The sequence below is a fragment of the Diplotaxodon limnothrissa genome, linkage group LG4 (genome assembly GCF_057381915.1).
Source record: "Diplotaxodon limnothrissa isolate DT_005_m linkage group LG4, D_limnothrissa_male_GT1.1, whole genome shotgun sequence".
In the NCBI taxonomy this organism is placed as follows: domain Eukaryota; kingdom Metazoa; phylum Chordata; class Actinopteri; order Cichliformes; family Cichlidae; genus Diplotaxodon; species Diplotaxodon limnothrissa.
This window is the reverse complement of record NC_140599.1, coordinates 21,778,033-21,804,964: the sequence shown is the minus strand read 5'-3', so window position 1 is coordinate 21,804,964 and position 26,932 is coordinate 21,778,033. Positions and strand designations below refer to the sequence as shown.

The window sequence follows — 26,932 nt, the reverse complement described above, 5'->3', positions numbered from 1 at the left end:
ACTGAACAAGGATGAAATACTTTATTCAAGAAAACTCATAAACATTAATACATTTCTTTTCAAGCTTAAAAATTTAGAGCAGGTTTATTCTAGTCAAATGGTTCATAAGAGTAGCGTCTCTAGTGCAACACCTATTAAAATGTCCAGTTTTAAAATGTCAGTCCTGCAAGAAGTATGCTTGGTCATCTATCCCAGCTGTTGGCTTTGCTGCTTAGTCTGCTTCACAATCTGACGAGTCCAGAGAGAGGAAGACATCGGCTTTGCACCGAAATGAAGCCTTGATGTCCTGGATGCGTTCACAGCTCTGCAGGTTTGGTGTAATGTCTTTTATACAAACAGGCTGTTTGGAGAGAGGAAAAAGACAAATGGTACTGCATGAGAGAGCATCCGAAATCAATAACCTTATATATTCTGGAAACCTGAGTAAGTTGACATAAGATTTTTATTTTTAATTTTTAAGGAAGTACCATTGAGGTATTTTGCACGTAACATTTACACAAAATTTAAAGTGGAAAAAAGTGCTTAAAAGTTGTTGCTCTAAAAATAAACATTTGGAAAATTGTAGATTACAGACTGGCACAGTTAAGCTTTAAATTTTTATATTTTGCTATAAAATGAGATATTTTTTTAAAACTTAACTTTATTATTTGTGCTTAAAAAAAAAAGTACAAATAAGAGTCTAACGGTGCTGAATGGACAGCTCCTTCCTTACTGAAGTGACGGTAACAGATTATCATAAAAACAATACTTTTCATTTTTTTCCACTAGATTTTATTTATGTTTGTCTGTAAGCGTGCTATCCTTAGTCGAAAAGAAAATTAGATTTTTAAAATTCTTTTTAAAAAGCGACCACTCACCATCGTCTTCAAGAAGGAACTGGACGCCGGGATCTCGGAGAACACGTTGTTTGTTGCGGACTCGTCAGTGTCTGCATGGTGCGGCTCCTCTCTCCTCACGTAAGCTGATCTCCGAATACCGGACAGCAAACCGGACGCCCTGCCTACGGAGTAGTAGGTTGGGCCGGCCACCTGCTTGTACCATGCCTCCGTTGGACTGCAAGCGACCAGCACTGAGATGACTACAATGGGGAGCGCGAGTTTAGGAGACCTCTTCATGACGAGCACTGACGCTTGAATGTTCGCACCTCTACTCTAGAGCAACAAGTCCTATTGGAAGTGACCGCTCACTGCTTGTATCCTCGTTTTCCGAGTCTACTTATAGCGACCCGTGATTATGCAGCTAGTTTTCGTCACGGAAAGCTGCGCGATCATTGATATACTATAGGCTAGATTGCGCTTTTAGATGGGGTGTGTTTGATGCGTGTATTTCCAGGGTGACGCAAATTCTCGGTTTATTTCTGTAGGTTTTAATCAAAGGGATTTAACAAAATATGGTAAATTACAGGAATTTTTTAAAAACATTGTCCCTCCACTTACACAGGCTGCAAAATAACTGGGCAGTTGACCATGTTAATGTCCAAATGTATGGCCTTTTATTTCAACATTAGTTAATTCCGTAGGTGTTTATATGTCAGTATGGAAATCCCTCTCATTGTGTTATTGCGATGGAAAGTAGTCATAGAAACTGCTGCTGTGCAGAACAAAATACAAAGCCTTTGGTCTGTTATAAATACAGAGTTAAATGTGCTGCCTGTTGTGTATCTTTGCGTATAAACAATTCATGGGGCCAGTCTGAGAACTCCTCACCAACTCTTCATGGCTAGTGTGATCTTAAAGACCTTTGGTTGCATTTTCTCAAATGGTCACATTTCAGTTTTTGCAAATATTTAATCGTTATACCAGATCCAGACTGACTACTGTTGTTTCTTAACTGAAGCCCCTGTATAACAACTCACCTATGATAAAGGCTGAAGTTGAATTATATGTCATCATAGAAACTCAAAATAAACAACAGACTTATTAAAAAGACATCAGATAAAAAGAAAGATGATCAATTTGGATTTTCTTAGACATGAGGAATGCCTAAAATCTCCACTCAAGACAGGCCTGCTGAAATCTAAATACAGATGATTCACCTACAGTGAACAACAGGTGACAAATCAGTCTTTTCTGGAAAACATCTAGAAAAAGAAAAGTCTGCTCAGGTTTGAAACATCATTCTTTGAGTGGATGAAACCAAGATCATCTTAAGGAAAGGACGGGCTTATCATTCAAAACATATCACATCATCTGTTAAACATGGTGGATGTGACTTGATGACACAGTTTGAACTGATCGATCAGTATTCTGCTAATTATCATTACAATTTACATATATATATATATATATATATATTTTTTTTTTTATATAAGCTGTGCATTATGTGGGTAGAATTCATATACTTTATATGACCTTTAAATATATAACTATCCATGTATTTGACAATAAGGAAGATGATTATCATGAGAATGATAGGGGCGATCGTGGCTCAAGAGCTGGAAGTCATGTAATCGGAAGATTGCCGGTTCGAGCCCCGGCTTGGACAGTCTTGGTTGTTGTGTCCTTGGGCAAGACACTTCACCCGTTGCCTACTGGTGGTGGTCAGAGGGCCCGGTGGCGCCAGTATCCGGCTGTGGCTACAATGTAGCTTGCCATCACCAGTGTGTGAATGTGTTGGTGAATGGGTGGATGACTGGTTGTGTAAAGTCCTTAGGGACTAGAAAAGTGCTATACAAATACAGGCCATTTACCATTTACCATGAGAATAGGATGCCAATTATAACATTTACAGGGTGTTCCCTGCCTCTTGCCTTATAGTAGCTGGGATAGGCGCCAGTTCCCCCGTGACCCTGAACTGGATAAGAAGAGAATAGATGGATGGATAATGATTAAATAATGGTTATTATTGTTGTTAATAAATCATTTGAACATATTTCTCATTCCATTTTCTCTCTGTTTTTCTCAAGCTGGTTACTAACAAAAGTGACATACGTATTAGTTCTTGTCAAGCGTTATGTGTTACATATACTCACCTTCCCCATTATCCCCCTGTGCTAATGTCTGAAACAACGTGTTTTTATTACTGCAATATTAAAGATAAAACATTAAAAATGTGTGTAATGATCATTTGAAAGAAGATAAATGCAAAAGTGGCTTTATGCTAGGCTACAGATGGTAAAGATCCACAACGCAGCTGCAAAACAACCCAAAAATATCTGAAGACAAATAGATTGCTCTTAAGTGGCTGAGTCAATAACCTGATCACAAGCATGTTATTCATTTACTGAAGACAGAACAGAAGGCAGAAAGACTCACAAAGGAGCAACAAGTGAATGCAACTGCAGCAAAGGCCTGGCAGAGCATCTGAAGAGAGGAAACACAGTAGACAGCCTGAGTAATTCTAGTAAAGCTCTTATGAAGTTCCTATGATCCTGAAATGCAGAAAAAGCTGGTTATCTAATCATGTCAGCCTCTCAGTTCACAGCTAATGCAACTGTAAGATTTTAGTCTTACACCACCCCTTCACCTCCACACTTTATTTTTCATAATCACTCAATCCAAAAAGGCAAATAAATGAAACACATAAACCAAAACAGTGTCTTATGGACAACGACACAATGTGCACATTGTTAAACAAAAAATGATTAAAAAACGCAGCTCCCGATTGCTACCTCTGCTCTAACTCTGCTTTCACCACAACAAAGCAGCATCAGACTGTCACGCACATGCACAGGGGATGGGGTTTCTCGGTACTGCTCTCAGTTAAACGGCAAGAGATATCGTGTTTCTTGAAACTGCGGCTTAGATGACCTGATTTTAAGTCTTTTTTTTTCTTTACAGGAAGCAGTGTGTACAGTATCTAGAGTACAAAATCAGTAAAGAAGAAAAAAAAAGAGGAGATGTTCATTTTGAGAACAAAAGATCAAATGCAAACTTGCAAATGTCTCTTCTTGTGAGCATTTTAACATCAGAAAGGAGTTTCAAGTATGTATGAAGAACACAGACACCTGACATGGATGTTAATGTTGCTGTTTCTGACAGGTAAATGCAGCACTTGTATCTTCTTTAATGTTTTACAAGAATGCTAAACGATTACAGCTATCGAGTGAATCTGTCTTTTTTAGGTGTTCTCTGCAATATGTGGAAAGTGAAGCATCAGCAGCGTCTTATTTGTGCAGTCAAAGGCTCCTCAGTCATTTTTCTTTGTTCATTTCAAAATCCTGACAACCAAACAGTGAGGGTCCTGTGGGGTCACCTACAGCCTGCTACTTTAAAGGCTCGCTTAATTTCTAGCAGTTTACGAACTCTTTTCACAAGATTCCAGTACATCGGAAACACATATCACAATTGTTCTTTGAAAATACACCAGGTGGAGTGTAGTGATGTAGGGAGATACTTTGTCAGATTTAACACCATGTCTAATAGACCTCATGAAGAAAATGCCCCAGTACTGAAGGTTGTTGGTAAGTTTTTGTTGCTGCTGTTGTTGTTCTTTAAATAAATAAAAGCTTTTAACAGTTAAGATTAAAGTGTCGCTTTGCTTTTTCAGATTTGACTATTTTTATGTCAAAACCTTCTGTAAAGGAAGCAATAAGGGAAGGCGACTCTGTAAATCTCACCTGCATGAACAGTTGTGATGGTGGTAAGATTTCATCTGCGTACACCTGGTTTAAGAATGGAGAGCCATTACACGAAGGAGCAGCTCTTTATTTAACAAACGTGTCCCCCACAAGCTCTGGAAACTACACTTGTTCTCTAAAAACACACTTAGGATCAACTTCAAGCGTCCTGGGTATAGATGTTGAATGTGAGTACAAGACACAAGATCAGTACTTTAAGGTAAAAAGAAATAATTAATGATGCTGAAATAGTAATGAGTAATGATCTCCTACATTCTGCCTTTTAGCATCTTAAATCTCTGAACTGTTTATAGCATTGAGTAACCTGATAATGGGAAATGTCTAAGAATTATTAGTGAGAAGTAGATCAGTGAATTACACTATTTATACTGTTATATAGTCATTGAGGTATTACGTCACAGAAATGCACGGGGGCTTTTAATGACTGTCTAATTGGTATGATATTTCTGCTCAAGCTTCTGGGACTTATTTTAAGAATAACACATACGCAAACTAGCTTTAATGTGCACACTAAAATACATTAATTCTGATGCAAATATTCTCATGCAATATTTATTTAGTCTTAATTAAAACTTCAGTCTTTTCTTATTATAAGCTAAACTGCTATTGTTACCTACACATAACAGATCTAAGCTGGATGTGAACCCCGGTCTCTAGCGTGAGAGCCGTGGGCTTTATATGCTGCCATCAGTTCTAGTCACCTACTGCTGACTCATAGGGAGTTGAGTAATGTGCAATTACGTCCAAGGATAATTTCTGGATAATTACACAGTTTTTGTGACTTTGTCACTGCACACCAGCACAGTGGGTTTTAAATTAAACAGGCAAGATGTGATCAAAGTCCAGATATTCAGCTTTAAATTAAGGATCTGGAGGTTAGTGTACTCCTAGTGCTTGAAAAATTGGGAAGGTTGCTTCTTATGTGGTCCTTTGCATATTTCTAAATTTTCACAATGATAACTGACAACGATAACGCCCAAATAATAAAATTAATTTTCAGATGGCCCTAGGAACACCACAGTGCTTGTCCAACCACCTTTGGGGGCAGACCCTGGCAGCGACTTTACCCTGATTTGCAGCAGTCATGCAAACCCCCCCCGTGGAGAATTATACGTGGTTCAGAATAGCTGCAGGTGATTCTGTAAATGTTGGACATCAGCCAGTGTTCCACCCTAGGGACAGTGACCAGTATTTATGCAGTGTCACCAACAAACACGGAAGTCAAAACTCTTCTGTTGTCACTTTAAACATTAAAAGTAAGTAGGTTTGAGTGGCTGGTGCTATTGGATGCTTTCTGACTCGTATCAATAACCATTAAAAGTTTGCTTGGCTCTGGCATTACTGAATTAAAACAATGAATTTGTTTCACAGAAAACTGGCCAATGTTTTGGGGATACGTACTTGTCATTGTAACAGTTGCTGTAGTTCTGATTGTGACCACTTTTATTGCTGTTAGAAGGTGAGTGTTACCTAATTTTGAAATGTCACTAATTTTGTAACACATCGCCTAAATTCTGTTTATCTTTCAGACTTAACAAAAAGCAAATGAGGTCACCGGTGGAAAGTGGTGAGAAAGAATCGCAGGTGCTACTATTACTGCTGGACAATCATTAATTAATAACAGAAGTTCAAATTTAGAGTTCAGTAGAAAAAAATGAAGATTGTTGTTAATTGTGCGTTGCTTCTTTGTGACTTTATCTAGAACACAGGTCGTGTCAGCAGGCTCTCAATGTGTGATGATAACCAACCACAACATCAGGATCAGAGTGAAGGAGAAACCACTGAAATCGTCTACGTGGCTGTTTACTTCCACAACAAAAGAAAGCCAAACGCGTGAGATATTTCAACAATATAAGATAAAAATATATTATTTATTGTACTGGAGGAACATGCTGATAGAATGTATTACGTGCAGGGAGCAGCAGAAGAACACCCAAAGTGAAGATGTCATTTACAGCACAGTTTGCAGGTAAGACTCAGACAGTATACCACTACTACTACTAATAATAATGATAGTAATAATAACGATAATATGGGAAATTGTGTATCTGTCAGGAGCTATGGACACTTCATTCTGTTACATGCTGTCATTTCTGTATCATTACTTAGACCAGTTTGTGCAGCTTTGAACCACCCACAGAACCGACAGGAGGCAGCTGGCCCAATATATGCCTCGCCTAAAAGAAAGCAGCCTCCATATACTGAAGAGGGAGCCTGTTTGTTAAAGGGGTCAAAGTTCTAGTGACTTCACACTGGGTGAACTTGTGAGGAGAGGAACAGTGACCTGCCCACTCTCCCATACTGCCCATTCATGTCCCAAGATTTGATGTTGGGGTTCGAGATCTTCTGCTTGATTCCAGCTCCAGGTTGAATTCTTTGTCATTCTATATTATTTATTATTTTAGTATGTTGTGAGTACTGTATTTTATTTATGCATTCCCCCCATTTTTCACTATTGTTAATGCTCGGCATTCTCTTGTGTTAGCATTAACTTCGGTGTTTGTCTTGTTTGTTCTCTTTTCTGTTTTACTGGTTTTACTGCTTCCTATCTGTCCTCACCTGATTTCCTGTTGTGTAATCCCTAATCAGCCCTTGGTGTGTATGTATATTCCTTTGCTGTGTTGTGTCGGTCTTGTTCAGTTACGTTCCTGATGGTACGCTGTACTGTTCTAGTCTCCTTTGTGCCTTTTGGATTTTGCTATTTGGAGTTCCTTTTTAAACCATTTTGTATTGGATTTATTTCCTCCATTAAAGCTCACTTTTTGTTGAACATTATGTCTCCTGCGATTGGGTCTTCAATTACTCAAACAACACAATTTTAGATCTGAGGTAGCAGGTCACAGGGGGAATTTAGAAAGAAGAAGAAGGAGGTGTTTTCACATTACTGTAATGAACTCCAGTGGATAATAGTAATCAGAGGCAGTACTATACTGTCAATATTCCATTAGTATGTGATGTATAATGCAAAGAAAAAGAAAACAGACAAATGAAGTAGGAAAGAAAAGTAAAGAGCAGTGTGTGAATGCTTTTTTAAAAGAACTACAAATTGTTCTTGTCTATGATTCGACTTAAAGAGACAACAGTGACAAATTCTCAGAAGTTCTTAAACTTCAAGAACTCAGCCACTCACCTCGCTATCAATTATAGAAATTCTCTGCAGTTCAGATCGGTTTGTCACTGTGGACATGATCAGTCAGTGCGTTCATCTATCAGTGGACTGACCTCCTTACCCAGGGTAGGAGGCAGGGTCAGAAATAAGTAACCTAATGTGACCCATGTGGCCTATGGATTGTGGTAGGAAGTCAGAAAGACCTACACAGACACAGAGAGAACATAGAAACTCCACACAGAAAAGCCTCAGTGCGGATTTAAAACACGGATCTGTGCACCATGCCACTGCTTGTCTTTACAAGTCATGCATTATAAGATAATGTGAATAAAACACTGTAATGGCACATTGCATGCATCAACATCAAACCTAGCAATAATGGCTGTGCACGTGAGTCGTTTCCCATTTTTCCCACAGAGGGGTTCATATTATAAATTTGCTGTGAAATCTGTTCATTGTTGTGTGATATGAGTGTTAGCTGTTAATCAGTGGTGGGCAGTAAAACGTCTGGTGACATGCATGAGATTCAAGAGAATGAATCGTTATGTTCCAGCAACATTTGGTTAGAAAAGAAGAGCAGAGAAAAAAAAACCAAACATACCACAGCGCCTCTGATGCTGCTACATGGTTTCATATGCTCTCTTCTAAACCTTAGATGTTGACTGCATCTGTGGTTTGCATGACCAGATGGCACCTACCATGTAGAAAGTAGCGCATAGCAGACAAAGAAGATAAAGGACAAAGTCACTTTTTCTCTGTCCGTTCGTGATAACTTTAAGTGATTCTAAACTTTATGCTTGTGTAACTTAAAAAAGCTCCAACATGTGCACTGAACACATCACCCTAAAATTGACACTAACACTGTTCTTTGGAGGTAAGTGCGACATTTATTTCTTATTTTAAAGGAATTTCGAAATGTTTAAGCAATAGAAAATTAAGATTAATGCTTCTGTTCCAGGTGTTCTCTGCAGTAAGTGGAAGGTAGACTATCAACAGCCTCATATGTGTGTAGTGAAAGGATCATCTGTTGTCATTCTTTGTTCATTTTCCTATCCTGACAAACACATAGTACAGGAAGTCATGTGGGGACACAAAAATATTTTTGCAGGTCCGTTCATTTATCACAGTGGCTCAAATAATAGCTCTTCGCGATTTCAGTATGTTGGTAACAAACGGAATAACTGTTCACTGCAAATACACCAAGTGGAGCACAGTGATGAAGGAAAATATGCCTTTAGATTTATAACCAACTCCACAAATGGCCAATGGACTGGAAAAAGTGGGTCAACACTAAAAATCATTGGTAAGATTTAATTTTGGTTTTCTTTTTAAAGAATTTCGACTCCCCTTTGCTGTTTAATCTGACAAGGTCGAAACATAAGTTATTCATTTCTCTCATAGATTTTAACATTTCCATGACGAAACTCAAAAGACACGAATCAATCCAGGAAGGCGACTCTGTGAATCTTACTTGCACAGACAGATGTGATGTTGGCAACTTCTCATCTGTCTTCATCTGGTTTAAGAATGGAGAACACCTGCAGGATGGACGAGTGCTGCAATTAAGAAATGTTTCCTTCACAAACTCTGGAAACTACACTTGTTCTCTAAAAACAGGCACAGGAACAACTTCAGGAGTCCTACATGTTGATGTTGAATGTGAGTATTGTATAGCGATGTTTTAAACCTTACATACTGCTTAGGCCAAATTTGACCCATTTTGACATTTGACCTGAGCAACAATACCAGAGATGTGATTCTTTCAGCTTGAAATTGGATGACTTTTGCAAAAATGACCCAAACTATTACAAAGTTGAAAGTTTTTCTACAGTTCAGCCATGACAGTGTTATGAGAACTGTTACTGTTCACATCACATTTGCCCAGGTTCCCAGAGATAGGTGCCTGCTGGCTTTTGAATTGTAATGGACTCGTTAAACAGTGAAATAGCAAAACAGCATAGGAGTGATCAAATAGGATGTGCATAATAAGATAATTCAGAGGGTCATAGATGTGCGGCAGATAAAATCTTTGAAATTTACAGAATAAAATGCTTTATAAATGTAAGGTTAAAGCATGAATTGTAGTTAAAAGCATTTTAAATCATTGACTAAATGTTGCAAAATCTAACAGATACACAGTCCTTACTCTCTAAAACTTAAATTAAGAATGAATGATTCATTTACTAATGCCAAGTGGCTGTTTGTGCATTCAAATACTCTGAAGACATATGAGCAGTATGTAAGAGTTAAGCATGGAAACATTGTTCTTTACTGCAACACATTAAATATTTCCTCACAATTTAGATACCAAAATAATGAATCTGATTTATGTAAGATGATTTCACTAATGACTTTATTTTAGATGGCCCCAGGAACACATCAGTTTCTGTCACACCATCAACAGAGACCCTGATCTGCCACAGCCATGCAAATCCAGCAGTGGAGAACTATACCTGGTTTAAAATATATAATGATCACATTTCAGCAGCAGGACACCAACGTGAACTACATTTGAAGAAGGATTTTCAGGATGATCACAACTATTTCTGCATGGCTACAAACAAATACGGGAGTCACAACTCCTCTACAGTGCTGTTAAGGGGCAAAGGTAAATAGATTTATGTTCCAAACACTGTGGCTTGTGCAGACGCAGCTTTGCAAAGAAGAGTCTGCCCTTGGAAACCCTTCCAAACAAACCGTACTTGTTCAGTCTTTTTTACTTTAACGTGCAACATCCATGTTTCCTCAGTGTACTGGTGGACAGGCACCAGAGATCAGATTGCTATCTGTACTTCTATTGCTGCACTCCTCATTGTGGTCACTGTTGTTGCCATCAGAGGGTAAAGTGTATTTATATTTGTTACAGCTCACACATGCAACAATAAAGTGATGGAAATCTCTTCTTTCAGACAGTGCACAAAAAGGACAGAGTCACAAGAAAATGAAAATGAGGTAAACATGCAGATGGCGCTACAATTAAGCTTACTGGTTGTGTTGTTTTTTTTCTTAATGCAGAGGTTAGCTCATTATGAGGTTGCCTAATAAGTTAGTTTATTGAAGAAACCCATTTATAGTTTACCCAAGTTATTCGCAAGTTATTTTGTGTTGTCTGACTGAGTACAATTCACCAAGCAGGAAACTTATATATGTGTTCTTTGATGTCTTATTAATTATTGTATCTAGAATACGGACTACTGCAACTATCCCGTGGTTGACATGAGCCAGTCACAAGAGGAAGAAGTCATGCACTCAACGATCGTTTTTAAAAGCAAAACAAAAGCATGCGTGTGAGCTATCCCTGCAGCTTCAACATATTATTCAACTTGTGCTGCATTTTTCACTGATCCACTATGTCATCAGCAGGGAGCAAAAGATGGACTCAACTAATGATGATGATTGTACCATTTACAGCACACTGTACAGGTAAAGTTCAACAAGAACAAATTTCATAAATCACAGTTCAGCTCCAGACAATAGTGTAGGGCACAAATTGGACAACATCAATCAATCAATCAATCAAACAAACAAACAAAGTGAACAATGGCAAAAATGACTCTGCTGCCATCCTTCTGGTATGCTGTGTCTGAGTCAGTGGAAACCCCCACCCTGAACACAAGCTTTTGTACTGCTGTCTGTTTAGTGGTTTCTACTTATCGCGGTAATGGACCTGCCCAAAATGAAAGCGATGTACCAAAGTGCAGCTATTTGGCTGAAACACCAATTTTGGGTGTTTAAGTCAGATACTTGAACTCAACTTCAATTTTGTCCAGACTCGAGAAAGCTAAACAGCATTTCCTGTTTCGATCCTTATCCCTTGCCTTTCATTGATGAGCTGCTGGAAAGACTAGGAAAGGCCAGATACATCACAACCTTAGATTTGTGTAAATATTACTGGCAAGTGCATTTAGAATACACAGCCTTTCCGATTCCAGGAATAGGTTTATTTCATTGCAGTGTTTTACCCTTTGGTCTCCATGGGGCACCCTTAACTTTTTAAAGGTTAATGGATATAATCGTTAAGCCTACCTGATGTGGTGATTTACAGTGACTCGTGGGAGGAACACCTACAACATCTAAAGGTGGTGATGGCAAAGATCCAGTGAGCTGGTTTGATCTGAGTGACTTTAACCTAACATTTTGCTTGCACATTGGTCCACAAAGGAGTGTTCAGCACTCATTTTACATCATTTAAGACCCACTATAGGGGAGTTGTGGAAAAACTTAGAGCTAACAACTAACACCTAACAACTCGAGATACTTTTTTTTTTTTTTTTAACCCTGATGAGCAGCCACAGTACAGTGTGAAATACTACTACACATAATTGGGTTATTCTGCCCTCTGTTGAAAATGTAAGAGCATAGCATGAGCTTGGGTTCAGATTTTTGACTAATATGACTCAAAGACATTCAAAATAAATCTCTCTTCAGTAGGTGAGTGGGTGTCCTGTGAGAGCTATGGAGAGGCACAGCTCATAACAGGACTAAAGGTCATTCCACAGGCAACACAGGACACTCAGTGTAACAATAAACATATGCAGTTTGAGCATGTTGGCCTTTACTGAGAATTTACTGTAACATGATGGTGTGGATCGGTTTCATTTTTCACTGCATATTCCTTTCTTATCAGCTTATAAATGTTACAAACTAAACAGCTGTTTTTTATGACTTTAAATATTTGTTTTCAGTCATCACCCAGTGCCTGCAGGAGCCTGCATGTAGACTTCAAATGTCAGCGGAACAAACCTGCTGTGTTGAGGGCCACTTATTCTGATGCATGAAAGGATCTGCTGCTCCAGTGCTACTTTCATGAGTGTTTTGCTGTTAAACAAATAAATAAATCTGTCAAATGTGACAGATTGCAGAATTCCATTCAGTTTGGAATGTTTTTTATGAAGTTTCCTAAAAGATTTAAAGCCAGCCTTTTCCCCCCCCCTCTCCTTTTCTTAACAGTCTCAAACTTTTACACATTATGGGCACATTTCCAGGAGTTTGTAACTGCAGCATGCTTATTTCCTCCTGCTGGTCACACAGAGCATGTCTATTGAGCAGTTTGTCCTTGCCTAAAGGCAATAGGAAAGTACAATGTAATGACAAACAAACACCATCACATGGCAACTGACCGCATGTGACCAACCCCATTTTAGCTGTTTTTCCTGTACAATTATTGTGTAATATAATCGGTTTTTGTACATTTCAGATGCTGAAATATAAACTGTAGCAAACAAATGAACTTTATTTTTTAATCACAATCTGTGAAAAAAAAAAAAAAAATATTTTTAATTAAGATGTTTAATATGTTGCATCCACAGGTTGTGCCATAAGATACTTTTTCATAAACTTCATTTATGCTAAGAAAAAAATAAGGTGAGTTTAAATCACTTTACAGCACATGCATCCATGCACTCAAGTACCCCTAGAAGAGGTCGTTTGTCTCTAGTTCAACTTGTGCTTTCATTACCTATGAATGAAAACCAGCTTAGTCAGAGGCAAAAGAAACCCCGATTTTATTAGTGATTATAGAAGTAAACTTAGCTCACGCCCATTTCTGACAAAACGAAACTTTAGTAGATACGGAAACGAGGGGACAGCAGGTCTTGGACGTGTCTTTGACGGCTGCGTAGTGGGACCAGCAGAGATGATTTGCAGGCTTTCTCCTTTTTGCAGCACAGAAGAGAAGGTAGGAAGGCGGCTCAGGTCGGCTGTTATTTATTTATTGTTATGAGCATTGGGTGACTGTCACAATGTCAGAATTTCCGTTGTGACACAGTAGGAATAAACTCATCCTAATAACAGAATTAGCTATCAGACTGCGCTGCCTTGGGCCAGGTCTGTCTGGCTCCAGCTGGGTTACGGGGTAATGAAGTTTGGTTGACGTTCGTTCTTTCTAATAGTATCTCCGTTTATTATTGAGAGTGAATCAGAGCTAACTGCCCAAGCTAATGTTAGCTGCGCAGCTCATTAGGCTGGCTGCTTCGGGGAAGCTAGTTAGCAGAGTCGCTACTTAATTTTAGCAATAGTGCTCTCTGTAGTGTGACTAAGAGCCTTCCCTGCTGCTGCTAAGCTTGTCGTGATTCTGCAGGTTTTATTTTGTCAGTGACTTCGTGGCCATTTAGTTCGCTTTCTCTCTGTTTTGTTGTTGTCAAACGCACTGGCACGCAAGAAGTGACGTAAAACGTGTGCGTTTCTTTACGCAGGGAACATGTGAATGGCCGAACTTCTAAGCCAAAGATCTTTTCGCTTCAAGAAGAGTCACTCCTTAAGTTCTTGAAAAAGGTCGTCCCGCCTTTATCTGTGAAAGTATGAAAGCTCATCTCCTAGAATGGAATAGTCACTTGTTATTTGCAGTATTTTCAGCAATATAGAGATACGGTTTAAACACACGCGATGGTGTTTACTGTATTTGTTACATTTTATTAAGAAATAAAGAAATCGTTTGAAGTCTAAATCAAATCGCAAAAGACCTAACCGACCTTGATGCTGATTGTTCATTTTCTTTCCTTGCTTATACTAAATTGATTATATTCCTGCAAACTTACTAATTATTGACATCAGTCTCACAAAAAGGCATTATTGGTTGGGCTCTAAAATCAAACTGGGTTGAACCAGTTATATTTCACAGTGTATTTATTTGTATTTGGGTCAGATGTCTTAAACCTTAATAGCCTTTCTCAGTGGATTGAAAACGCCCAAAGCAATTGTTGCATTAAAGTGTAACCAGAAGTCCAATGAAGACCATGCGTTTGACAAAGAGGGAGAGCGATTGCCAGATGAATTATGCAGAAATGAAAGCGAAGTATCCATCGCTGGATTGAATGACTTGATCCCAGCAGATATAAGGATTACCCAATTTTGACTCTTTATTCATGACATTAAAAATCAATCGAAATCAAAGAATAATGGCATAATATTAACTTGGGTGGTTCACGAATTTATGTTATTTTGAGTTATTCAGTCATTCACGTAATATCGCCTTTACATTGCCAGCTAATAAGTCATGTGAAGTATTTATTGAAAGTATGAGGAAAAGGAAGGAGGAAAACCACCTTCTCCGCTTCTACTCTTTGTGAAATGTCCTATATCATTTTTGAACAATTTATGGCATATAAAGAATTACTTATTTCCTCATTAGAACTACTTTTGGTCAGTGTTAACTGAATTTTTCTTTTAAGGACGTGTTATTAAAGTGTGCTGTGAGGGTTCTCAGGTTTTTTTCCCTCTCTTTGGTTAATGTCAGTTTTTTATTGGATACTTGTTCGCGGGCCATGAATGTGGGCGTTCAGTTGACTCACTGACTCTCTTGTAAAATGACTTCCAATTCAGTCTCTCACAGGCCAGCTTCTTGGGTATGACTGATCAAAGTTCAGAGGAGATAAAGACAATGCGACTGGTGTGTTGTTGTGTAGCTGAACACAGTTTCATGTGACATCGGCTGCCAAAATAGAAAGTGAAAGAAAATTTTGAGATGGTCTTGAAGTGAAAATAGTTTCTTTCTTTGCAGTGATCACTGAAGCCTGAAGATGAAGTGCTCACGCTGTGGCCATAACATTATAGAGAAAACAGCCAAATTCTGCAGTAACTGTGGCCTAGGGCTGTCTGTTAAACCTACAAATGCACAAGGTAAGTAGATGAGGTCAGAAATGTGGTTTCATTTTATATAGTTGTTTATAATATTTGAAGAAGTCCAAGTGACAACTTTGTTGTTCCTGTTAATTTGGCATAATGTACTGTATTATTTAAACGGCTCTGTATTTGATTAACAGTGTGGATGCTTTTTTCACGGCCTGTCAACAAATAAAATTATAGTTTGAACATGCAGCTCTGCAGACATAATGAAATTACACTTTTCTATAAATATAGATTAAAAACCTGTATACAAGGAATTTAATCATGTAAAATTATGTGATGATAAGGGCTGTTCATCTGCGCATAACTTATATTGCACATTTTTTCCTGACATGAGGATTTACATTAGTCATGTTGCACATGTCAAAGCAAAATTAGGTACGGCTTGCATAATGTGGGGGAAAAAAAAGAGATTGTAGATACATCTGTGTTATCAGTTCATACTAAGCCTTTAGTCAAGGAAAACTAAGACTAAAGGCCATTATTATATCCTAAAAATCAATCCAGCATCCAGTATTTGGAAAGTTTAGATTCCTTGCATGTATTCTTTCATTTCTCATTCCTGTTTCTTAATTTTTTTAACTCAAAAAAACCCCACACTTCTAAATTGTGACATAAGGCCTTCTTGGCTGAACTGGAGAAAATGATCCGTGCTCTTGTGTCATTACGTGTTACTGTAATGCCCTGTTTCCTGGCAGGGATAAACCTGTTTTGTCTCTGAGGTAAACAAAAATGCAGCGGCCAGACTAGTAATGGATTCTAACAAGTGAGCTCATATTATTCTTGCTCTTTACACTGGCTCTCAGTAGACTTTGATTCATTTTAAAGTTCTTGTACTGACCTACAGAGCACTTAACAGAAAGGCTCCAGACTATTAATCCCAGCTTCTTACCAAACATACTGCTGCTTGCAGTCTTCAATCACAGGCTCAGAATTTGCTAGTTGCTCTTCATACAAGATTGAAGACTAAAGGGGAGCAGAGGCTTTCAGGTGTCTTTCGTGTCCCACTACGACTGCATTTAGCTGACTCTGTGGACTCTTTTAGAAAACAGTTCAAAGATTTTTTTTTTGTTTAACCAGACTTTCCATTAAGATTGTACATATATCAACTGTTTTCAAACTACGTGTTTATTTTATTCTGTGCTTTACCTTGATTTTTGTATTCCTGTTAACAACACTTGAATTTTCAGTTATATTTTATAGTTTTTTGTTTAGTTTATTTTTGTTTTATAGGGCAAATAGGCTCTGATTTAACCGCATGTCCACATAGGTGTAAGATTACCTATCGTGACAGCGTGTTGGCCTACTTTTTAAGGGTCAGAAAATGCAAATTTGTGCCTTGTGACTTACTGAACAAGCTCAGGTGTTTTCTTTATAGTTAAAAGAAAATTTGCCTACGTGGGTCAAAGTGAAAACATACAAATGCCACCTTTTGTGGTTTAATATATGTCCCTATTAATTTATGGACAGAAATCAAAATGTCATTTTAACTATTTATTGAACATGCATGTTGACTCTGTCAGAGTTCATGCTTCTCTAAATCTTTGACTGGCAAAGTGATGTGCCAGAATGAAAAGCAGGACTATATACTCTGACTTATCACAGTGGTTTTCACATGTCTTTAGAAATTAGCTCATTTTATTTTATTTTTTCTAACTTATAATTTATAATTTGTTATTTTTATTTAATTAAGTTATTTATGTATTTTTATTAACCCCTCATTGTTAACATAGATGCAGGCGATCAGCCAAAGTCTTTGGTAGCAGATGGGGAAGGTCCAATTGAGAAGCCAGATTCACAGAAAAACACCCCACCGGTGGACAACAAAGAATCCAGTAAATCCCCCAAACGGCCAAATGACGAGGTCATCAACAACAACCCAAAGAAAAAGGTGAGCGTGTCATAATCTTGCCAGGCCTGTTGGTTTAGTCTGTGGGAACGACATATTTTGTACAGTAGGTGTACAGTGAGTTTATGCCACAACCCAGTGTAAGGTTTATTCCAAATTCATTTTTTCTATAATAATTAATCCACCTGTATATAATGAAAATTATATATATTTTTTTATCACTAAACTATAATAATTTCTGTGATTTGTTCATTTTCAAATTTACTGTTTTATTTGCATTTATTTATTTGCATTCCTAAACAGAAACATTAGTTTTACTGGTTGAATGTTTCGATTGGTTCATTTGTGGCTTCTCAGAGAAGTCCAGTGTGCTGGCTCGAATTTTGTTACAAAAATGCGAGTTCAGTTTTATTTACCTAATCAATAACAATCTTATTTTTAGTTTTAAACATGTTTTTGACACATTTGTTATTTTGTTTTTATTAAATTTGTTAAGCACTCTAGGTGAGTGTTTAAATTTAATTTTTTACATTGCAAGAATATTTTCACAAGTGTAAAGGCAGACTTCTGTGACCTGGAACTAGTTAATAGTATAGTTTAACCCTTTAATGTTTAGTCTGTCATATTTGAGTCAAGTTTTGGTGAAGTTTGGTTTTTGAGACTTCTACATCATCAGTCTGATCCCCCCCAAATTTATAAACTAAATACAAAAATTCCTAAATACATTTTAGGCAATAAATTGTACAAAGCATATATGCAAATTAATATATATTTCTTTTACATTTATATGCTTCCTTAAAAAAAGTAAAATTTTCAGTCTTTAAAATGTCAAGTGGGTTTGAGTATTTATGAATCTAAAATATGTTCTTGTTATCTAATATAGGAAATCATATTTGTGATATTTTCAAAACAGATCTGGGTTTTTTTTGTTTTGTTTGTTTTGTCTACATAGAAAAAAAAGAAAAGGAAGAACAAAAAGAAAAAAGATGGCACCTTGTCATCAGATCAAGATCTGTCACACATTTCTCCGGGAGATAAGCAGGGGAAGGAGACACAGGGAGAAAGAGACTCTTCTGACAATGAAAGCTCAGACAATGAAATGGACACAACACCAGATTCACTCCAAGATAGGTTTTCCTCGTTAGAAAGCCAGCCTAGTTTCTTGCCAGCTAATGATGTTGTTGCCATTGCTGAAGATGCACAAACCAATCAGAGTGAAAAGTCTGATGCCCCAGTACAGGCAAAAACAGTGGAGCAATCTGAGGCGGCAACAAATAGCATGAACGAGATGGAGAGCAATGCACACACATCTCCTGACAATCAGCCACAGAAGACAGGACCAGCCGACACTCCAGCTCAACGTCCTGCCTCAGAGGACAACAAGAGTACAACCCCTCAGTCAGCTTCAAGTAAAGGGACCAAGGCCACTACGGCTAAAGATCCAAAGGAAAAAACCTTGAAGAACCAGAAAGAAGCAGACAATGCTAAAAAACCTAAACAGGACCAGAATGCTAATGTGGCTGCAAATGCAAAGCAGTCAAAGGAAAACACGCAGAAGGGAAAAAATCAGCAGGAACAGAATCAGAAGCAGCCTGTTGCAACTGGCCAACAAAAGGTTTTTGGACCTCATACTGAAAAGGTATTACTGGCTAAGTCAGAATATGTGAAAATAATTGTTATTGACCAACAATAACATTTATGAGGGAGACCTGAGTCCCATAACCTTGAGATGTATTTATCCAACATATTTAATGCTACAGGCTGACAGCGGCTCCAGTGTGGACCCAGTGGAGAACATGGAGATTCAGCAGTCAGGGAGCGGGCAGGACTCGACTCCAGCTCAGCCTTCAAATGATAACAAAGGATCTAAAGACGGTGGTGATAACAGCAAAAGCTCAAAAGCTCAAACAGCTCCGCCCCCCAAAAGGTGATAAAATCCTCTCAGTAAACTGTATACTTTGCCTTTAACTCATCTTTGCAAATTTTTTTTATCCAACAAATTTACTTTTGCTTTTCAGATTGACAAGGAACACGAATATTGCAGCACATGACAGACTCACAATTTACTTCCATGCTGTTCTCTCGAAAGATTTCAAATTTGATCCTGGAGAAGATCGAATATTCATCAGGGCTGGGTCATGCATTGGAAAATGGGAAGACAATGCAGCTGAACTGTTTGTGGCCAGGTACTTTAACAAGCTGGAAACACTAGGCTGTAGTATGAATAGGTTATTTGACATCAGTAATCTCTGAATTGGTGCCTATGCAAGTAGTAAGCCACAACATTAAAACCAACTGGTAAGGCACAGACTCCACACAACCTTGGAAGATAGTCTGTACAGATCAGTCCTCAGCAGTATTAAGAAGTGAGACGTTTATAGATTTGACTTGTTTTTCCCACAGATGCTTGATTAAATTTTGATCTGAAGAATTATGCCTTTAACTGTTTATTCCCCAGATCGTTGCTGAAAAGTGTGTGTAGTTTGTCTGGAAGCATTGAACTGTAACTGGGAGTGTACATTTTCTAAAAAAAGTTTAGTTAGATGCCAAGGTAATGGTCACCAGAAGCCAAGGATTCCCAGAAGACCCCTGTCCTTGTCCCATAGCATGCCCTCCTCTCCTTCTCATATAATTTATAAACACACACTGTGCCAACCATGTGATGCAAAACAAAATCTGATTAATCAGATTTCAGTGGACTACTGTTACTGCCGTGTCCATTTTTCTTGTTCAAGTGCCCACTGTAAGTGCTTTTGCCAAAGCAAGGGTGGGCATCATGGACTGTGACTGGTCCACTTAAGAAAAAACAATAAAAACATACATAACTAGTTCTTAAAAGATTGTTTTACAAACTCCGTAAACATGTAAAGGTACCAGGAACCTTCAGAAACAATGCCCTAGTGAATCACAGTGAACCATGATGCTCTATGTTTTCATGCTTTGCTGTCATAGCAAACATGAAGGTTTTTTTTTTAACAATTTTTATTTCTAGTAATTTTTTGCTGGAACTGGACCACATGCTTCAGCCTATGTATATCAAGAATGAGCCTTGGATACTCATTACCCTGTTGTTGGTTCACCACTTTCATTTCCTTGGCCGTTCTGTTAGGCAGTAGCCACTGCATACCAGCAGCACTCTACGCTGAATGTTTTGCTGTGAACCAATCATTTCTTGTTAGTCTGTTTTTTCCTCTGTTTTCAAAACATCAGCCTCAGGAATTGTTGACTTCCTGTCTAATACATGTCACCCAGTAATATGTATGTTTGGGAAGAAATAATATTCACGTCACCTATCAGTGGTTCTATTGTTGTGGCTCATAAGAGTATATTTACCATTTATACCATTTATTTTATTTTGAAATTCTAAATGTGAAGCATCTATTATCCTAAACGCTTATTATATCCTTTATGACTGACTTGACAAAATGTACCACACATTTCTTTTTCATGTAGTGATCTTGGAGAGCATGGGTTTCTGGTCGAAGGCAGCCTGCCAGCTAGCAAAAAAGCTGTGTCTGTGTCAATACCATACAAATATGTTGTCTACAGGAATAAAAAAGAGACATATGAGTATGAATACATATACAAAATGGATTCTACACACACTACCAACAGATGTTTGTTTGTGAAACCCAACCTTATCAATGATGATGGTAAATATAACTTTCATGTAGCCAGCTTTGTTTTTATTGGCTAATGGCTTCACTGTATTTTGTTGTATTTGCCTTACAGTTAAATGTGTGTTTTTATCTTTTTTTTGTTTTGTTTTTTCTTAAGGGGACTGGCATCAATATGATGACATCATTTGCGCCGAGCCTTCGAAAAGCATGCTCAAACGTATTAAGGAAGTATTATGGCCTGATCAAAGAAAGAACCTGATTCAAGGCAGAGAAATTGCAGGAAACATAATGTTGGAAACCATATTTGACCTCCTGAGGAGCTGGACTGAGACCAATTTACGAAGTTTTATGATCCAGCTCAATCAGTTCATGCAGGTTTATGGGGAACCTTTTGTGTATGAAGAAAAAGAAAAGAAGTGGTACTCTCTACAATATGGGGAAGATGATGTAAGTTCAAAATCTCTGTGTACAAGGTCTAAAAATACACATGTATGGTATGGTCACTGAAACTTACCCTTCTTTTGGCTGTTATACATTCTTAGGTGAAGAGGTTGCTTAAAGAATTTATGCTGGCAGATGTAATTCCTCAACTGCTGAAGGATGGAGATCGTAAGAGCCGTTACATTCAGGATCCCTTAAGAGCTGCGGCGGTCATGGTTTATGTATGGAGACAGTATCGAATCAGACTCGAGAATTCTGAGCTCAATCAGCTTTGTACTGCACTGTGTTTACCCAAACTAGAGAAGGATAACTTCCTTCAGTACTGGGCAGAATTTTCTCAAGATGTGTCTATTCTCAGGTACTTACCTAATCTTTTTTAATAATCTTGGTATCATACCTTCATAATCTGCTAATTTAAAAGTATTAACTTTACTGCCCCCATTTACTTTAATTTTCTGTTCATGTGTTCAAATAATCTTCTCATAGTTTGCCAGAAACATTGGTTCTTCTGATAAACACTATAAAAAGATTTGGGATGACTCGATGGATTATGGTACTGCCACTTCTCCACCTCCTTAAAGGCACTTCAAAGCCTTTTGAAGCACCAACATCTGGAAACTTGAAGTATGGCCCAGCTTGGGCAGGTTTGGGAGGCCTTGATTTAAACACCTCGGCATACATGAACAGTCAAGAAAAGAGGTGTGATTCCCTGTTCCTTTGCCGACATACTGTTGCACATCTTCCAGAAGATTTACATTTATCTGGAACTAATGGTTCTCTTACTGGGTAATCTTTGTTTGCTTATGTTTCAGGGCGCTAGTAAAACTGATGAAAAATTACAGCCACTTAATGGAGGTGGACGCGCTCTTAATTCGATCCTGCTTGTACCTGATGTCACTTGATGAACTGATAGAGTGTAGTACTGAACTTAAGGCTGAGCTTCTGGACGTACTTCATGTCTTCTTCAATAAGGCTCCTCAGGAAATCACCTTCAGCACCATGCAGGTAAGTGGAGTTAAAGAAACAGGGATGTAGGATAATCACTGTAGATTTTGGACCTCACAGCTTTTTCTTTCAGTGGAATGTGCCCAGGTGACAACTGTCCATGACAATTGAGCATTTTTTAGCACCCAGGTTAATAAAATGATTAGCATGGATGGTTTTCTGTTTTTAGGGAGTATCGGACACAATCTCACATATCCTGGGGCTTCTCGTTGAGGAAAAATACAGGTAATTTACAGTTTATAATTAAAAAGCATGGACATGATGTCTGTAGACACTTGCTGGAAGTGTAAAAAATGTCTGCCTCTTAAATGAATTTACATGTTTTTCTGTATTGAAAAGCTTGTAATTTAGTGTAGGCTTAAGAGGGGTGTCTGGTTTTGAAGTTATGACATTGACAATGTGAATGTTCCTCTGAATGCTGTTTATATCAGGTGTTGTGTGTTCTGTAACTAAGTGTGTCCATGTAGAGGGAAATCTATGGAAGTACTGGTGTTCTGATCTTCGTGTTTTTGTTTATCATAGTTACTTTACAGAGTCTTACAGGAGAGAGTGCCTGGCAACAGCAGTGAAACTGTTAGAGAAGATCTGCAGAGGAGTCAAACCAGCTTTAGTTACCCAGAACTATCCTGATATTCCTGTGGCATGCATGAATCTGGTTGCGTCAGTGACAAACTTTGTTCAATGTAACAAGCAACAGGTATTCAACGTGCACACATCTTATAAATCATGGTTTTAGTTTGGCAGACAGTAAACCTTCATAATCTAATGATTCACATTCAGGAGACCCAAGAAGGAGATGAAAAGCAACAGTATGTGAAAGGCATGGCAACCACACAGGCGATGACCATAATGAGAGGATGGATCAGTCGGTCCTTTAAACAGGCTTTGCTCACCAGGGGCGTGTTATCCTTACGCCAAGTTAAGGCAACAGAGGAGATTGAAGTGAGCAGTTTCGTTTAATGTCTAAAAAGAACCCCCAAAATATAAAGAAACATACTCTAACCTCATCATTGTAGAGAATGCATAAAATATGGTTGTGTTTTACAGATGTGGAATAATGTAATCTGCATCCACTTCAAAGATGAAGAATGCACAAAAGAGTGGAGGCAAACACTCACCATGGATTTTGAGGGCAAATATAAACAGGTAGGTGAGATACATTTTGGAGATTGGGCAGTTAGGCATTTGTTTCTTTAAGATTCAACAGATTTAGGTGAAAATGTGCTTTTAGGAATCTGCCCTGGATCAAGTTGAATACTACTGCATCAACATAGAGAACCTAAGTGATTCCCATCCACATGCTGCAGCTAGTATTGAAAGGTGTGCTCTTGAGGCTGTTACATATTTGTGCCAGGTATGAAGTCTTCTAATATTCTTTTAAAACTTAGATGTATTGGTGATTTTCACTATTGACTATATTTAAACACAATATCAATCCCATGAGTTAAATATGAGATGACAAAAAACACAATTTCTTTATGTCACAATAAAAATTGATTCAAATCTGAATCAAGACAGAATTCAATTTTTGATTCTGTGTTATATGCAGACCAAGAATGAGGGCAAACTGTTTGGGAGGTTTAAGTTCAACTCAAAATTTGGGAAACTCATCTCTGCCATTATCCAAAAATCCTGGCCAAGGGATAGTCAAGGAAGATACCACCAAGATGAAGAAGTTGTCCTTCGGCACCTACTCTCCTGGACTGCTGCCAAAGACATTTTTCAGCTCCACGGTATTGTCTAAGAATAACACTGAAGCGTTAAACATTGCACAGACCAAACAGAAACAGATAAATGCCACTTTTGTAATAATAATAATAATAATAATAATTATAATCAGAATGATATTAAAAAACAGAAAGCACCCCACAGTAGGTAACCAGGCATCTGTTTACGAGTTGGTGCCAAAAGTTAAAATCGCTGCTGTGGTTTAAGATAGAATTATCAGGTGAATGTTTTGTCACTGCAGGAGCAGATGAAAAGCTGATTGAGGAGCTCTCTCACGATGCAAAGGACAGAATTGCAGTAGGGATATCCTCATTTACAGCCATGAAAAATCAACTAGTTGAGGGAAACATTAAGATCAGCCTGCTGAAGATCATTTTGGAAAGGCGAGATGCCTTCTTAGAACTGCTGAAGATCGGTAAGAATTGTACATTTTTCAGCAAAGATGTCTTGATTTGTATTTAGATTTTAATAGTGTACTCTGACCTAATAGTAATTATAAAATTGAGTTGTTTGTGTTTTTGACTTGATACTAACAGACTGCCTCGCTGAGAATGGGCAATACAAGGATCATGACAAAATGAAGAGGCTGTTGAAGTGCAGAGAAGATGAAGTAAAAGCTGTATATTATGAAAAGGAGCTTGTAGATGTTCTCTTAACTAAGAGCCATCAACTTGAGGAACACATGACAGGTATGTTGACTGAGTTTGTGCCATCAGTCTTAACTATCAGTCTTAATTATTAACATCCATATTAATTTCCATAATAGTTGATGTTGATGAACTGGAAGGAAACCAACAAGTCAACATTATGACCACACCTTTGGACCATTTCATGGAGGTTCATCAATTTGGCCAGATGCCCTCCGAAATAACTGGCATTGTCACCATCTTCAATCTGGACGAAGAAATCAGAAACATGGCAAAAAATTTATACACATTCAGGGACAGTATTGTCTTCAAAATGTGTTGGGACAAACAAGCCAAGTTCCTGGCCAATGAAGAAATGGAAGACAATCCTGATGAGCATCAGGTAGCGGACATTAGGGCAACACTACAAATGATACATGATGGCATTTACATAGATTGCTACAACCATTATAAAGATATCTACACTCGCCTGAAGGATGGCACTATAAGGCTTGAAGAGGTTAACCAGTTTTTTAAAGCTTTCAAGGGCAAGTATGAAGATCTTGCAAAAGACTTAGACATCATGTGCAGAATGAATAAATCAAGGGACAAACAATGGATCAACATCAGGGTTCAACAGATCGAGCAGTACCACGAACTTCATCTCGCTGTGACTTCAGCTCAAGTAATCATGAAAGTCAAAGAGACACTTGGTCTTCAAGGTGACTTCAGAGTTCTGGAGACACTCACAGAAGTTGTAAGTAGCTTTGTGTATAAAAAATTATCAATCTAAAAAGCTATTTTGCACTCCACGCAAGCTTTGAGTTATTGTATTTAATGATGGATATACATAATAGATGGAACATAACAGCACAGTTCTTTGCTTTACTTCATTTTAAACAGTTTAGCACGTTTTAATTTAAGGCTCCCTGTGAAGAGTGTCTCTGATCATATTTCCATGGTTAGAATGTAACTCTAGTTTTCCTGTCTCCCCACCGCTCAGAACAATATAGACTTTCAGAAAGAGCCACTCAGCCGGATTGACAATGAGTTGATGCAGGCAAAGACTGTTCTAGTGGACATAACCGAGCCCCGCAGGCTGTGTCTGCACGAACTGGAACTAAGGGGACACTTTGTGAAATGGGTGAAGGATGCCCTTGAAGGTAAGTGTAGTTATGCATTTTCTTGTTAATGTCTATCCATTGCACACTACTACAGCCATGCTCCAATGGATATTGCAGCATGGCTGTAGTAGTGTGCTGAACATTTTTTTTTAAATTTCCTTTGTAACTACTGACATCAGCAACTACGGGAGTGTCTACTGCAAGAAATAAATTGATGGACTGCACATATGCTTCATTTTCTTATGGCAATGACTCCATCTTACACTTTGTAATATGGTATAATGCTACGTACAGTTAGAAACCTCTCGAAATTAGACTGGTTCTCTAAAGTCACCAAAGAAAAAATTGGCTGCACAACACCAGGGTTACCAGGATTGTGTTGCAGGAAGCAGGTATGCAGGTTAGACAACCCTATATGCTCACATTTACATCCATACCAGTTTAAGATCACCAGTTAACCTACCATGCATGTTCATGGCGTGTGGCAGGAGGCTGGAAGACCCAGAGAATATTCACACAATCGCTGGGAGAACATGCAAACTCAACATAGAAAGGCCCCAGCCTACCAGCAGCTTCAAATTCAGAACAGTCCTGATATAAATCAATGTCACCAACCACTAACCACCACCCTATTTCTGCTTATTTAAATGTATTTTGCAGATATCAATGAGTTAAAAGTGTTTGTTGACCTGGCTTCTATCTCTGCGGGAGAGAATGATATGGACGTGGATCGTGTTGCGTGCTTCCATGATGCAGTTCTTGGCTACTCTTCATTGCTTTATGAGCTCAAACCAGACTCTGGTTTTAAAGCCTTCAGAGAAGTGCTCAAGAAGCTCTGGAGGGCTTTGGAGAATGACAGCAACCTACCCAAAAAATTGGTAAGATCCCTCCAAACACTTAAAGCAAAAATATGATCAGGATGGCCATGAAGGCTTTCATATGAATGTTAGTGTCTTACAGCAGGGTTATTGAGGTAAAGGCTAACCTTATTAAAGGGAAACTGAAACACAGCACAATTATGAAGAGTATCTTTTCTTACAGCGGGACAGTGCACGTCATTTGGACTGGTTGAAGACTGTGAAGGACAGTCATGGATCAGTGGAACTGTCATCCCTCTCTTTAGCATCAACCATCAATAACAAGGGTATCTACTTGATCAATGCACAAAATGTAAAAAAGGTAAATAATGCAATGAAAGTTGATTGCATCCCTAGATCAGTACAACACA

At 38.2% G+C, this 26,932-nt stretch overlaps 3 protein-coding genes across 3 annotated transcripts in view; 2 read left to right on the top strand and 1 right to left on the bottom strand.

Moving 5' to 3' along the window:
• Positions 1 to 211: 211 nt before the first annotated feature.
• On the bottom strand, positions 212 to 1,115 carry LOC146633749 (neuropeptide B-like). Its single transcript, XM_085352463.1, has 2 exons — positions 858 to 1,115; positions 212 to 340 (listed from the first exon to the last, which is right to left on the bottom strand). Exons 1-2 carry the CDS (start codon positions 1,113 to 1,115, stop codon positions 212 to 214), a joined length of 387 nt encoding a protein of 128 aa, XP_085208589.1.
• A 2,962-nt stretch (positions 1,116 to 4,077) lies between these two features.
• On the top strand, positions 4,078 to 6,416 carry LOC146633748 (cell adhesion molecule CEACAM1-like). The gene is given in 7 exon segments (XM_085351885.1): positions 4,078 to 4,402; positions 4,489 to 4,746; positions 5,580 to 5,668; positions 5,670 to 5,835; positions 5,951 to 6,038; positions 6,109 to 6,163; positions 6,282 to 6,416. Coding segments are annotated over 7 exon segments (1,116 nt in total).
• Positions 6,417 to 13,265: 6,849 nt separating this feature from the next.
• Positions 13,266 to 26,932, top strand: part of LOC146633747 (E3 ubiquitin-protein ligase rnf213-alpha-like) — a 31,764-nt gene continuing 18,097 nt past the window's right edge. The window contains exons 1-23 of the mRNA XM_085351640.1: positions 13,266 to 13,365; positions 15,187 to 15,305; positions 17,045 to 17,202; positions 18,113 to 18,799; positions 18,921 to 19,087; positions 19,179 to 19,346; positions 20,614 to 20,813; positions 20,938 to 21,227; positions 21,323 to 21,579; positions 21,708 to 21,920; positions 22,034 to 22,226; positions 22,396 to 22,451; positions 22,749 to 22,923; positions 23,007 to 23,168; positions 23,274 to 23,372; positions 23,458 to 23,580; positions 23,776 to 23,959; positions 24,196 to 24,369; positions 24,491 to 24,643; positions 24,721 to 25,337; positions 25,584 to 25,743; positions 26,365 to 26,582; positions 26,746 to 26,883. Coding sequence (XP_085207766.1) covers positions 15,206 to 15,305; positions 17,045 to 17,202; positions 18,113 to 18,799; positions 18,921 to 19,087; positions 19,179 to 19,346; positions 20,614 to 20,813; positions 20,938 to 21,227; positions 21,323 to 21,579; positions 21,708 to 21,920; positions 22,034 to 22,226; positions 22,396 to 22,451; positions 22,749 to 22,923; positions 23,007 to 23,168; positions 23,274 to 23,372; positions 23,458 to 23,580; positions 23,776 to 23,959; positions 24,196 to 24,369; positions 24,491 to 24,643; positions 24,721 to 25,337; positions 25,584 to 25,743; positions 26,365 to 26,582; positions 26,746 to 26,883 — 4,692 coding nt within the window. The 5' untranslated portion in view covers positions 13,266 to 13,365; positions 15,187 to 15,205. The remainder of the gene's footprint in view (positions 13,366 to 15,186; positions 15,306 to 17,044; positions 17,203 to 18,112; positions 18,800 to 18,920; positions 19,088 to 19,178; positions 19,347 to 20,613; positions 20,814 to 20,937; positions 21,228 to 21,322; positions 21,580 to 21,707; positions 21,921 to 22,033; positions 22,227 to 22,395; positions 22,452 to 22,748; positions 22,924 to 23,006; positions 23,169 to 23,273; positions 23,373 to 23,457; positions 23,581 to 23,775; positions 23,960 to 24,195; positions 24,370 to 24,490; positions 24,644 to 24,720; positions 25,338 to 25,583; positions 25,744 to 26,364; positions 26,583 to 26,745; positions 26,884 to 26,932) is intronic.